Source organism: Dermacentor albipictus, chromosome 3 (assembly GCF_038994185.2).
Source record: "Dermacentor albipictus isolate Rhodes 1998 colony chromosome 3, USDA_Dalb.pri_finalv2, whole genome shotgun sequence".
In the NCBI taxonomy this organism is placed as follows: domain Eukaryota; kingdom Metazoa; phylum Arthropoda; class Arachnida; order Ixodida; family Ixodidae; genus Dermacentor; species Dermacentor albipictus.
The window spans coordinates 109973852-109988974 of NC_091823.1; the positions used below are offsets into that span (position 1 = coordinate 109973852).

Sequence of the window (15123 nt, forward strand, 5' to 3'; positions counted from 1 at the left end):
CAGTTGCCGCATGAAGCCTGTCTAAGCGCTCGCACGCCACGCCGCGCCATGCATTTCGGAGGCCACGCCTACGCTTCGCGGCGGCGCTGATAGAGGTCTCCGGGTTTCTTAGGGAAGCGCGAAGGAGTCCCGCTGCAGTAAACGCCTCATGCGTAACTCGTTTCGACGGTGGCGATAAGTTGTGTCACTACATTGTTTGAATACTACGCGCATTACCGTCGACAGTAATAGGGAGATGGGTTCTGTCGAATCTTTCATGGATACGGCACGCCTAACTAAACCAGAGGTGTTACCTCACGCACTAGAAGCACCAGTGTTTGGTTTGTTCAACGGTTTCGCAATAATTACAAATTACAAACAGCACAGCATAATTTGCCAACAATACCTACTCAATACAGTCATGTAAAAAATCTTCACGCCAGAAGAAATACGTTCGTTTTAGGTAGGAGTTAATTTTGTTCTCATGTGGCATTGAAAAAAATAGCTTTTTTGTGATATTTCAATCTTTTCTTTCTTGATTGTACCTTTCTTAACCTTATTGCAATTTGTACAATACAATGTACTCTTTTGGGGTATTTGTTTTTTTATGTCTTGGTTGCATCTTTATTTATTCGATTTTTCTTGTGTATATTTTCTTTTTGTTGGAAATTATGATGTACTGTCAATTCTATGTTTCTTATTTTTTTTCTCCCGTGTACTGTTATAATGTACTATTGGAGAACCTTCAGTGTTTTACATTTTGCACGTTATTGTAGTGTGCACTTTGGTTGAGCTTTTTGTCTTGTCAACTGCCGTGTAAATTATTCATCCGCCTACTCAAGCTGTCCATAATAGCTTTTAGCCGAAAATTTCTCCAGCAACCGTTAATTCTTTTTTTTGGGGGGGGGGGGGAGATAAAATTGGCTTTGATTTCACTTGATTTTGACAAAACTCCCTTATCGCAGGAAGGCAGAGATTGATTGATACGAAACATCATTTTTCATGTGCACCTCATCCTGACTGCCATTGCTTTATGTGCAGCACGAAGTTGTTCCTCAATCCCGGCCACGGCGGCCGCATCCTGATGGGGGCGAAATGCGAAAACATCCTTGTACTTAGATTTAGGTGCACGTTAAAGAACCCCAGGTGGCCAAAATTTCCGGAGTCCTCCACTACGGCGTGCCTCATAATCAGAAAGTGGTTTTGGCACGTAAAACCCCATAATTTAATTCCAATTTTAAGTTCTTCCTCAGTGACTTTTCAATAAAAGATTTCAATAAAACTGAACAGCACTCCATTTCAATTATGACAATTATGGCAACGTAGTATGGCAAATTCAGCAACGTTGACTTGTGAGGGTTCGGTCAAGGATTCCTCGAATGCCTGGGATTTCTAACAGGCAGGCACGCGCGCACACACACAACGCGCGCGCGCGCGCAGGCTATCTTTCCGCCAGGCTATCACCCTTTCTTGCGGTTTGTGTCACCCAGATAGTCACCAAGACTATCTTTCCCTTTCTTGCGGATCATGGAAGTGCTTGGAGCGTACGCTCTTCATGCGAACCTTCAGGCTTTGATTGTGGCTGGAGTTTATTTGGCTGCAGTAGTGTGGGAGTCTGTAGGTCCCATTCATGGGAGGCCCGGAATTACCAGTAAAGATATGGCGTACATGTGCTCTATCTTTCCCTCTCCTGCCACAGTGGCAAGATACCAACTGGAGCGTGATCTGCATACATCGGTGTCGCGCGGAGCGCTCACCGAGTGTGTCGGAGGCGTATTTGGGCAGGTCCCTGGTTCATATGGTCCCGCACTTAGTATTCAGTGCTTCCGGGTCAATGCCGTTTTACACACAGTTTATTACATCGCAGATAAGTTCTGCGGCAGCCCGCAAGTTGGAAGAGGATTCATGAAAGAAAAAAAAATTCATTCATTCAACTGCAACCCGAAGCTACATTCTGAGAAACCCGCATGGGCTCCCTTTCTTGCTGCAGCCGGATGAATAACAACATTCCTTTTCACACTTTCTTCTATGCGGGACTGTGGCAAGGACCATGAAATGCTCTAACGTGCAGTTTTATTTTTCCCCCTTGAGGTCGCGTCTACACTTATGACGCTTTATGGTGTGCTGACAAAAAAAAAGTATACGCAAAAAGAAGCTGCATATCCAAAAGCGCCTAAGCGTGGCACCTTACAAAAGTCCCAAGTGTGACTAATGGTATATTGAGATAAAATAAATAAACAAACAAATAAATAAATAAATAAATAAATAAAAACAATTGATAGCTACAACAGGCTCGCTTATCGGCCTTGTTTATGGTTTTAACATATATTGACGTATAACGTATGCATGTTACACATGCGTATAATATATGCATATGATGTCTTTTTGTTTTACGGCCATGCAGTGAGCGCATTTTATTGGCCGTAGTTTTAATGATGTCATTGATTTTCCGCCACCGTAGTTTAGTGGCTGCGGCGTTGTACTTCTGAAGTCCAGGTCGCGGGAGCGATCCCGGCCTAAACGGTGACATTTGAATGAGAACGAAATGCAAAAACACTCGTGCACATCAAATTTCCATGTGATAAGAACTAATCCGAAGCCCGCCGCTACGTTGTGCCTCATAATCAGATCGTGGCTTGGTGACGTAAAACGCCGGAACTTACGCCGGAAACACCGTAAAACGCAGCGCAGTCACTGGCTCATTCAATAAAGAATACTCGGTGTCTCCGAACTATAGCTTGAGGAGAGCTTCGCAATATGGTTGGTAATCGTTAATGTGGGGGTGACTCTATGGAAAGTAAGTTTCCTGAAGTTGTGGTTTTGTAATAATTTGGTTGGTAATAACTGCTCGCGTGACGTATGTGTTGCACATGTGCTGTGCAAAATAAAGAAACATTGTTCATTTATATAATGCATGGCTTGTGAGCGTCACGACCTTAAGCAAATTATGGCGAACCAGTTTAATTCAGTTTTATTTTCTAGTTTTTCTGTCCCGAAGAAAAATCAGAATAGAAGTAAAGATGGATTTACTTGCAACATGCTCAAAGGCATGACTGAAATAAAGGTGTTGCTCTGAACTAATTCTAACGTTTTATCTGTTATCAAATGCAAACCTCAAGCAACCCGTGTGCAGTTTATACATGTCTAGTTTAGAGTGTGTAGCTCTGAGGTGTAGAATGTGCACTCTAAAGTTTACAGTGTAGCGTCGGCGGTGGCGGCGGCGTTACCAAGCGAATGAACAGAGCGAAAGAGGAAAGAGCGAACGACGGAGACCAATGAGAGCCGCCCCTTAGGTGACGTGCGCGCAGGAAACTGGCGTCATGCGCAGCCGCCGGACCTCTCGATGCGTACTCGTATTTGGTCTCAGCCGGACCGCTCGTTTCGTACTATCGTTTGCTCACATCAGCTCTCACTCGCGCTTATTTGGTTTGCTTGGTTTGGTCTCGTTCACGCTTGTTTTGATTATCATAGTTTGCGATTGTTTTCTAATATGATTTTATGCGCGACGCGAATCATGCAGTACTTTCTGGAAGCCGCGCGGCACCCGCGATTACGCTGGAACCTTCGACGAGTTATTTATGTGTAAAAGCCAATGCGCTTGACCCACACATCAGATTCTCGACGACTGCCGACTCTGCTACATGTCTCTCAAATTCTTTGCCTCAATATATCACAAAATGAAAACGCTTATAGTGCTACGCTCGAATTTCTCATTAGGGAGTGTCATAATCACGGACGAATTTGTTGACACATACTGAAAAACCAATTGCGGAAGCATTCGTCATGTCTGTGGCGTTATAGCCACTTCGTAATTGTACTGCACGTGTTTGTTCGCGCTAACTTCTAATCTTCGCTAATCTTCAGGGCCATGTCGAAGATGCGCGGCTGTATAAAAACACTTTGAGATCAAACCTAATCGCTATCTTAAAGGTGCTGAAGTTGACTCGCATGCGATATTTGTAGCATGTGAAGGTAACACTAAAATACTAATTTGTTCAGACAGATGTAATAAACACTTATGCTAATGTTCTATGTGAAACATCACTAATGAATGAAAAGAAAGTAAATAGTGGTTTCTAGGGCGATTTTCTGAAACTGTCTGGTCATTTCTGAAATTCTCTTTCGTTCGCTTAGAAATTGGAAGTCTAAAATTATTCTTAATTCAGGGCGTGTTTTGTATAGGAATCTTGTCTCTTTATACGCACGCACATCGGCCATGCATGCCCCTCAACTCTGTTCTGTGCTGTGTGCTGTTTGTCACCGTAGAAAAAGCTAGCACTAAAGAACTTGTTACTTTTCTATCGATCTCTATTTATTAAAACTTGAATTGTAGCGTATTCATCTAAGACACAAACGTGTAACATGTTTTTTTTCCTTGTTTTCATACTTACCACAGCTCGAACAGTGTGTTATGAGACACGCTCGACTATTATTCCTTTCATTTTTCTAGTTCTTACTTTAATGCGAAAGCATTTTTCTTTAATTGTGCAACACCAGCGTCATCAGAAAGGCGTGGAAGAAAAACGGCAAAATCGTAATATGGCCGGTTTGCCGTCTTGCGTTGTTGCGGCCTCATAAGCAGCAACATTACCTTCGGAAACATAACGCAGCAGCACTAATCTTAGCGACATGACTGAGCGAAATAAAGCCGCGACACAGTCAGCGACAAGTAATGATCTCCACACACACGTCATCAGAACTGCTTAGGTGCCCCTATAGCTCTTTACTATATATTGTTCTTCTTTAACTTTGTTTAACCTTGTTCTTGAATTAGTGCAACCTGCAGTCTTTCTGTGTTCTTACTGCCGCGCTCTATTCCTAGTACGTTTTTTCACGCACTAACAACAAATAGCCTAAGACATAGCGGCATTAGGTAAAAGAAGCGGCTGCGCGAGCAACTGCACCTTTGATAAATTTGTCAGTTTAAATTTGTAGTTCAAGTCAACGTGGACGTTGGACACGTTCAAAGGACACCAGCTCATGTCACCACTAGAACTTGCCTGTTTAGGTCGTTACCGATAGTGTGATTTCATGCAACTGAAGCTTAGCAAGAGCAAGCGGCACCAAGCACATGATAGCTGGAAACAGCGAATAGAGGGAGAACACGGAACACATACACGTGCTGGAAGGATGTACTGGAAGGACGTTTATGCAACAACCATTAACTAAACCGTTAAATATCGTGCAGTCTTGTACTAACAGGTCTGTGTGTTTACGGGCATCTAAGAATAAACTACACTTTCACGGGTATTGTGTCATGATGTATTGCTTAAATTCACTGAACGGAAGCAAAATAAAATTAAACTGAGTGCAGAGAGCCGACTTGCACTCACTGACACCACTGCTCTTTGTGTTATCATACAGACTTTCCCTTCAAATTTCTTTCTTCCCATTCTTGTAACTCTTCATCACTCGTGTGCGAGTCCCGGGCGCCATCTGCAGCATGAAATTTAAAGCAGTTAGGCGTGAAGCGTGTGGTCTGCAACCGCGCTCTGTGCATTATTTAAAATTGACGGTTTTGCTAAGGGCAACGTTTTAAGAAACCTATTCCAGAAGTGCTGCAAATAAAACATGACAATGGGTCCTATGGAGGTGCCCTGCATGATTTCTGAACACCGTGCTGACATAATCACTTCGTTGTGTACATGGCTGTCGGCACGAGTGCACACGGCACGTGTACACGGGACATGTATGTCCTTCTATAGGACTAATCGCCCGTGACATGCAATACTGCAACATACCTGCTTCGCAAGCGAAGCAAAATATAATGATTTCTTCTTCATATTTCTTTGCTTGTGATCGCGTATTCGTGGGCTATTGCACGGGGAAGCACTTAACTTCAGAGACCTTGCCAGTCCGAACCAGAAATATATGTTGTTGCAGCACCAGTGGTAACGGGTCTCCGGTCTAGGAAGCCGTGGATTAACTTGTCCATTGCGTTTTCCAGATCTTTGAATGCATCATGTAACCACGTAAACAACAAAGGACAAAGAAGGAAACACACAGGACAGGCGCGAAACTTCAGCTTCTTCTTTGTCCTTTGTTGTTTGCGCGGTTACATGATGCATTCCAGTATCGACCCCCAACTAGTCCGCCTATCCCTGCTAAATATGTTATTTTCCTGTTCACCAGCGGCGTTTCCGACATCATGGCCAACAATCTCCACGGGGGTCTGCTTATCATATGTGTAGAAATATAGAATATATGATGTAATGAAAGAGAAGTGCTTGCCATGCTCTACTTCCGGCAAATGGGAGCGGAGGACAGCAGCAATAGCTAAAGATGCTGCAGAGTGCACTGGTTGATTGGTTGATTAATTGACGAGGTTTAATGTCCCAAAGCAACACTGGAGCTAAGCGTGACACCGCAGTGAATAACTCCAAAAATATTTCGACGACCTGGAGACTGGAGGTCCTTAAAGAGGCCCCTCCCCCCCTCCCCCCCCCCCAATCAGGCTTGGTGAAATAACATAGTCCGCGGGTAGCATACACTGCTGTGAACATCTCATCCAAGTTTTGCTATCGTATGCGGTGCGTGGAGCTCTTCAGCGCATCGCGAAGTCCCATTTCTCTCAAACGCTCTCTTTTCGACAGAAGGCCCTGTCCCCACTCTCTTCTACACGCAGTATTTCGTCATTCCCTTACATGGCTGCTATTGGCCAATAGCTGACATCAATCTGCGATCGGCTAGATGGCGTAGATTCCACGGCCGTCGCGGCTTGCCGCCACGAGTCCACTGGCTAAGCGCACTGCGGCTCGCTGAGGACAGCCGCGTTTGGCGTATGTCTAGCGCTTCGTAGGCACCAAAGGCGGAAGTCATGGCGTCTACGTTAACATCCAAAATGAAATTTGAGCTACACACAACGGTTGCATTTATAAGGCGGAATATTGTGGGCACGCCCCACTTCCTAATTGCTGTGGGCACGCCCCACAGCCCAATTGCTGACCTAATTATGCGTTAGGTCAGGAATTAAGTTGCACCAACCAACGTGAAGAGGTGGGAAGTACTTACCTGGCTCGGGCTTGAACGGCTCGTTCATTGCAGTTGGCAGGGACTGTGCACAACGTGGCTGTGGAGAATCCAAAAAAAAATTCATTGATACGCCTCAAAGAAAGGATTGATTTACGTCTGACTGACCAATTCCTAATGCGTGGGCCAACTCAGGTACACTGCAGTGAATTTGGTTATTCTTAGATGTCACATCATTTTATAATCGAAGGCACAGAACCTCCTAGTAGGGACAGCTGGGCAATTGGTACGGCTGCATTCTAGAAGTGCGCAGGTAAAGAAGAGACGAGCGTAAGAAGTTAGGCGATCATCTCTTTGCCATTTGTTTTACGCTCGTCCATTCTTTATCCGCGAAAGAGAGAGAAAGAGAGAAATGGAAGACAGGAAATCCAGGGAGGTTAACCAGACGCACGTCCGGCTTGCTATCCTGTACTGGGGGAAGGGGGATTTTAACCGTGAAGTTTTCAAGAAAGCAATCGCAGTAGAGATGTGTGTGTCCCTAATCTATCTATCTATCTATCTATCTATCTATCTATCTATCTATCTATCTATCTATCTATCTATCTATCTATCTATCTATCTATCTATCTATCTATCTATCTATCTATCTATCTATCTATCTATCTATCTATCTATCCATCCATCCATCCATCCATCCATCCATCCATCCATCCATCCATCCATCCATCCATCCATCCATCCATCCATCTATCTATCTATCTATCTATCTATCTATCTATCTATCTATATATCTATCTATCTATCTATCTATCTATCTATCTATCTATCTATCTATCTATCTATCTATCTATCTATCTATCTATCTATCTATCTATCTATCTATCTATCTATCTATCTATCTATCTATCTATCTATCTATCTATCTATCTATCTATCTATCTATCTATCTATCTATCTATCTATGCCATTAGAAATAATGGCTTTAGTATTAGCACCGTTAAGGTTAGCTGCGTCTTGTAGCAACTCAGGGAGCGCGAGAGATAATAATTAAGGAAATAAAGACAGGGTCTGCGTAGGCCACTCGTTTATTTTCCGTCTGGTTCTTTCTCGTTGTCCCAGATTGTGAGCAGAGGCGCGGCTGTGCATGTATTTCCGTCAATGACACCGGTCGCAATAGTCACGTCAGGCGCTGCACGATGACGACGTTCAGCAGGTTCGCCTCTTTCAACGTTGCCTTTTCGTCCTTCAGTTCCTTGCGCGGGAACGTTGTCATCAGGGCGAAAGTCGCTGCCTCGTACTCAGGCCTGGCGATCACGATATACTTGCGGATGTCGGCCACAGTGTTGGTCTGATTCATATGAGCAACCAACCTCGAGCCATCAGAGAGGCGAATCTGTACGTTGGTCGTAGGTAGAGACTCGTTCAGCTTTATCGCCTTCTTGGCGTTTGCCTCTAAGAGTTCCAGCGGCGGTATAGTCGCCGATGATCGGCGGCTTAGGGTCGGAGTTACAGCGCCGAGCCGGTGACCCGTGCCCTCAAAGGCCATCACCTTGGCCCGTTGGGGGGCCACGAATTGCTCGTGCCGGTGGTCCTCCATGATAAGGCTCAACTCAGCCCCGTCTGCCTGCTGCAATAGCTCCGCAGGGATCTCCCCTTGGCGCATAGCCTGGAGAAATTGCTGGGTGCTTGCACTGTCGTAGGGGAGCAGCGGACCATCGTCGATGCTGAAGCCATCCTCCCACATCTTGATCACCCGCGAGACAGAAGGCTGCTGCTGCGCGGAGGCGACCGGTGGGGCTGAAGATGCCCCACTCTCACTGCCCGTCGTAGCGTCACCCAGTTTGTAGCCACTTCCTGAGAACGAACTGCCACCGCCACTCGGCGATTTACAGGCCCCGTCATCCACTCCCGGTTGTATGACTTGAGCACCGTTCTTCTTGGCGGCCTTGAACATCTCGACGACAAAGTTCTCCTTGCTGTTCGATTTCCTGCTTGGCTCGATAATCTGCTGGCCACTCCGCTCTGAGCCGCCAGCATAGTATGCCTGGCCATCTTCCTCGTTGGCTCTGTTCCCGCGGGCAAGATCCGAGAACCCATGGATCCTTATGGACGACTGGGTTGCTGGCTTGGGTTTGGCAGCTATGGTGACGTGCTGGGGCTTCTTTGACTTCTCGGGTGGCGTCTCCTTGGAGCTCGGCGGTTCCATGCTCTCGTCAGGGTACTTACAGATTGAGGCTGGTGTCATCGAAAAATTCCACGACATGGACTCGAGGCATAGCTTGGCGCTAGACCTGTCAGCATCGGGTGATCAAAGCCGAGCACTCATTGATGTCCGACACCACATGCAGCGTCGCCATCTGGCAGGGGTGCTAAGGCAATTCAGCCTCCGCCGCTTCGCAATAATAGATCCTCTTCTTCATCCTGTCACTTTATTGAACGCATTCATGGGCGGTAGTAAATCGGTCGGCAGAAGAAGTCAAGAATATAAAAAATAATTTCGAGAAACGTTAAGTTAAAACGAAATTATTAATCGCACATTCTGAGTTAGGGGTTACACGAAACAGGTGTGTTACGAATAACAACTAAATAAATATTACTATAACGAAAGCGTAAGAATGTGAGACAGTAGAAAATATAGCGTCCCATTCTTGTCTAACGCAGCAAATTCTTAAGAAATGTGAGAGAGTCAAACAGATAGAGGGGATCAAAGGCAGTAAGGTTCACTAGACGTTCTTCAGCTTGCTGCCCTACACGCGGAGATTGGAAGGTGGAAATTGCTCCACAAATGGTCCTGACGCTAAATGCCAGAGCATCAAACGAAATGACCATTCTAACAGTCAAATTAAGGCCGGCTTTTCAAAAAGCGATTGGCCAAGGTGATAATGATGGTGATGGTCAAGGCTGTGGCCTCCATCAATTGTGCCCCTAACCTGAGTGTGTCTCTTTGTTTGTTTGTTTGCCTCTGACAGTGAATCATACCCACTATGGGGGATTAGCCAAGAATGGGGTAATTCATGCAATGTGTTCGTCATCAGCCGTTCGAGACCATATAATCACGTGCTCCTTCGGCTGACACGCTATCAATACTTAAAACGTGTCGTCCTTTTAAATCACACGTCAAACATTTTATTGCTTTAGCTTCACCAGCTTTAATTTAACGCTATCACACACTGTTTCTAGGGTGGCTTAATTCTATTCCCGTCATCTGATGCATGATTTGCCTACCAAGGCCTAACATCAGTTGTACCGTTGTATTCTTCTTTCTTTCGCATGGATTCTTCACTGTAGCTCGACCAATCTTGCACAATCCCATACTTTTCTACATACAAAATACAACTAACTATGGTGCCCATAAGACGCTTTACGATCTCCCAAAATCGCGTACTTCTTGAAGTCGACAATGTTTAATTTCGTGTGCACCCCTTGGCTGATTTCAGCCTTTTTCTTCACTTCAAGAATTTGCGCACATTTCTTGGATACTGCTTTGCCATTTTTTCTTATCATTCCTTTTGTGTCTATGTGCGTTAGGCGCTGAAGAAGGGGATTCTCAGCCTCCAGCCAACGCTTCTACAAGGGGACTTGCCTTATAGTCACGGCTGTTGCCTAGACGAAGACAGTATCATTGTCCCGATAAAGCACCTCTGTCACAACGTTGCTGAAAGGCTGGAGTTTCCCTTATTAAGCTTCTGTTAATCAATTCAAGCGCCATCTTCTTGTGAAACGATCGTCTTGCCTAGCTGCTCCCGACCACTTTGCGAAAATGAATTATTGAAAGCAGAAATTAACTACTCGCGAATTTATACAGCGGCGATGTTACAAAACTTTTCGTTTGTAATTGTAATTTATCATCGACCATCCTCCTTGCGTAATAATGTGTCCAATATTACGACGTGCCCTTTTGATTGTTCATGTATTCATATATATGTATTTCACAGTATTAATAAGTTGTATTTGCTTGCCGCATCTGTATTGATCGTGCAAGGGTCCCTACATTTGTGATTGGTTTTACATAGCATAATCTATTGTTTTATTTAATTTCTTTCACTTATGTGCACATCGTACCACAAGTCTTGTCGTGCCTGCTGCATTGGTCAAAGGTGCAAGAAAGTTGACTTTTGTCATTCTGTGTACGTGTGTGTGTATGTTCTAATTGTTAATTTTTTCATGTCATTTGCATATGTTCTGTCAACGATTAAATGTTGCGAAAAAGCAAACGACCAAAACTGGATATATTTCCAATGTCACCAAATAAATCAAAATCAATATTGGCCGTCACTTGCTCTTTCCAACCCTCCTATAGCACAGTACAACCCCCCCCCCCTCTTTTTTTTTTGTGAAGACTGAACCTGATTACCGAAGTAGACCAAGAGGTGCACCTGAAGCAAATAATTCGCAACTGTCACGTAGGATTCCCTCGAATGCAGCGCAAGCAGCGAGATTCACGACGATGCAACTTTACACACTTAAAATTATTGTTGCGCTTGCCGATAACTTGCGGGGTTCGATTCAAGAGGTTCGTCGCTGACGATCATTGCGACGGGAGTTCTTTGACTCTCTATATGTGCATGATTCAATTGCATCATGAACCGGGAAGTTCTGGTGCACATAAACCAACTTAATTGTGTGCAATGTACTGAAACACATTCGCGAATTTGGAATCTGGAAACAAAAGCGTAAATTGTTGCAATGAGCCCATATCATTGCTTAGGGCACCTACGAATAATAGGAAACGGTGATGTTCTTCCGCTGTACATGGTGGCGTCAAATACAAAACCCGAGAAACATCCTTGTCCCCATGACACGATCATTATTTCAGTTGACAGCTGGAGAACCGTGCGGGCTGACCACCAGTGCAGTTGCCTGTGCAGTAAATTTTCTTGAGGAAAGGAACACCATTTTCATTTCCGCGAAATTCGCAGTTACACTATGAAGGGTGTGTCAGGCTGTGACGTTACTATAGACACAGCGCTGGTGTCTGGTCATTCGATCTTCCCACTCCCACTCATCGCTAGTCGGTGAGGCAGGGCTAACCGAGGCTTGGTCCGTAAGTTCTCGAGCCATACCCTGCGCCACCTCATTGCTACCGTATGGTAGTGTGTGAGCGGGTGTCCAGATGAGATAGACAGTTTTGTCGTGGTTATTAGCTAACTTTAGGAGTCGCAGTGCCTCTAGCGATATTCGATCGTTGGCGAAGTTTCGTGTCGCCCTCTGGGAATCACTGGTGGTTATGTCCGTTTGTGTTTGCGATATGGCTAACGCGATAGCTATATCCTCTGCGGTTTCTTCGTGTAGCCTGCTGATTGTTGCGCTCGTCGTGCATTTTCACTCGTAATTTATCCCCCCTGCTGTGTAGGCGCGCTTGTGTCTGTATCTAGCTGCGTCTTCTTAAAAAAAACAAAAAACAAAAAAAGCTGCACCTGGTGTCACGATCACACATGGCCGGGTCTTCACTACTTCGCATGGGCATGCTTTCCGTAAAGCCGAAAGCCCAGACGCTGCCACACGTGATGATGATTATCATCATCATCAACATAATCATCATCTTGAAGGCAGTGGCACGATTTCACTCAAAGAGATTGGCCAAGAGTAGGGTGCCTTTCATAAATGTCTTAGAGAAATTGACGTAAAAACATATCAGTGACAGTAAATGAAGGCAAGAAAGTAGTAGAAATATGTTCTGATTTAGCAGCTAACCTCAGTGAAAATAATAACAAAAGTGGGCAAATGTAAAGCATGGGTGAAAAAATAAAACATCGAAAAGAATAAAAATCAGATCAGTGAGACATTAATATAGGAGTGACCCAGCACGGGATTCCCGAAAGACAGCAGGACAAGAAAGTTCAAGGGCAGTCAAAACAGTGGCGTTGAGACTACCAAAGTCGCCTTATTTAGGGAGGAGAAGCGAGGACAGTCCTCCAGAAAGTGATCATGGGATTCTAATCCATTGCAGGAGATTCAAAATGAAGAGGCAGCCGGAACAGATCGTCGAGCCGAAATATTTAGAGCTTGGACTCGACAGCAACACTTTGTTACTTCAAGCTACAAAATGTTACTTCAAGCGCGCTTTACAACATGTTCAGTTGAAATTCAAAGAAAATTGTAAGGCCTGAGTTAGCCCTCAGAAAAGGTACGTGCGTGGTTGAAGTGATAAGGCCCGTCGTCAGAAGAAGAAAAAAAGATTATTCAGATACAACGCAGATGTTAGAATTTATGTGAAGGAAAGCTTTCGTGAAGCCATTAATGAAATGCTTTAAATTTCCCCATTTCATTCCTGCATCTTTGGTACAAAGGAAACTGCGTGCTTCAGGGCAAACGTTCGAACAAAGAAAAAAGAAACTGGCACGCGCAATGTGCAATTGATTTGTGAGAATTTCGGAGAAATTCTGAGAATTGTCTACAATGTGTGAGCATTGTTGTGTTCAGCTGTGACTTCGTTTTTTGCTTAGTTTTGCTTACTTGCTTTTCCTAGCTTATGCGCTTATACCCATAGCCTTTCCGTTAGCAAGCAATGCTTAGGTTTTAGTAGACAATTGTCAGATTTTTTCGCTGCATCCAGCCCCGTCCATGCAATCGTACCAATCGAGCCGGAACGCCGGGCACGAGTGCACCTCGACGGAGCAGAGTGGTTGAAAGCCAACGCAACCGCCGCAGTAGCGCGTGAGACGTTGCGTGACGGAAGAGTGCATCGCCGCGATGCCATGTCCCCTCGCTGTCGCTATCGCAAGCCTGTGTTATGCCATTTATGCTCGCGTTCCTTGTCCATGCATGCTCTCACCTGCATTGTGACTGCGCCTTGGTTAGACGCAATGAAAAAACACCAAGCATCTCAACGCGCTCGCTTGCCCACGAGGTGTTCTTAACTCGAAGGAAGCTCAGCAGCGTTCAATTGAAGATTGGTTCACCCCAAAATCTTCAATTTGGCCCAAACCCAAACTTTAAGTTGGACCACCCCCAAATTTAGGTAGATTCACCCCCAAATATCAGGTTGGACCAACTACGTATTTCATTTGTAACCCTAAATTTCAAAGGCCTACCCCCACATTTCAAGTTGGCCCACACCCAAATTTTGGTTCGCCCACCCCCAGATTTCAATTTGGTCCTAGTCCAAATTTAAGTTGTTTCACCCCGAATTTCAAGTTTGTCCACCTACAAATCTAAGTTGACTCACCCCAAAATTTCAATTAAGCCCACCTCTAAATTTCAGATTACGTCACCCCCAAATTTAAGTTGTCCCACTCGAAAATTTAAGCTGGGCACCCTCAAATTTCAACTTGGCCCACCCCCAAATATTCAAATTGGCCCACCCCCTAACTTAAGCTGGCCTACCCCACATTTCATGTTGTTCCAGCCACAAATTTCAAGTTGGCCCACACCCAAATTTCAGTCGGCCCATCTCCAAACTTCAATTTGACCCAACCCCAAATTTCAAGTTGAATCACCCCAAAATTTCAGTTGTCCCACACCTACTATAAGCTTCACCATGCATATTCTAAAAAGCCCTAAAAAGTCTGGGGCAATTCCCTTTCTACATATTTTTTTTTTCAAATTGTTCCTTATCGCTCTAAAGCTACCAGTCATCTACATTTACACTATCATAGCATATAAATACGTTAACTTTGCAAACTACGGATTTTTAGTGCACATACAAGACATTGCGCTTTTCACGTGACAAGGCTGGGGAGTTCGCCAAAGAATGCGAACGCATTAAAATCGTTCATGTTCGTTCTTTTTCAGCGTGTTGATGTGCCGCTGGCCGGGTATCTCTCATCTTCTAGCACCACCTACCTTCGCAAGCCCGCGCCTCTCTACGTTCACGAAGCACTTTCTCGACATGCACTTTCCATCGAATTCAAGCGCAGCCATCAGCGTATACCAATAAGAACGGCAGCGGGGAATGACAGCACGGGCAGCACTTGAGAATAAACATTGCTACACGCAGTGGAATGGAGACTCGGACATTTTAATGGCATAAAATAACAGTATTCGCTCATAAGCAACCTGTGAACTCTGTGTGAACTAAAGATTGAATTTATGTCGGTGAGTTCGGTTTCCTAGCATAAAATTTGGAAAACATCATTACTACATCATATTATTTAATATTCCTTATCATGGGTTATGTAGCAATTGGAACATTGAAACCTATTGGTAATGAAGTCATAACCTATGTGTCCCAAG

The 15123-nt window shown here is 44.7% G+C and overlaps 1 protein-coding gene and 1 pseudogene across 1 annotated transcript in view; both read right to left on the reverse strand.

The window, feature by feature from the left end:
* Nucleotides 1-5120: 5120 nt before the first annotated feature.
* The window catches only part of LOC139057741 (uncharacterized), a 77637-nt gene continuing 67634 nt past the window's right edge, over nucleotides 5121-15123 (reverse strand). The window contains exons 3-4 of the mRNA XM_070536493.1: nucleotides 6991-7048; nucleotides 5121-5415 (exon numbers count right to left, since the gene is read on the reverse strand). Coding sequence (XP_070392594.1) covers nucleotides 5336-5415; nucleotides 6991-7048 — 138 coding nt within the window. The 3' untranslated portion in view covers nucleotides 5121-5335. The remainder of the gene's footprint in view (nucleotides 5416-6990; nucleotides 7049-15123) is intronic.
* Nucleotides 7996-9370, reverse strand: LOC135908506 (NSFL1 cofactor p47 pseudogene; annotated as a pseudogene).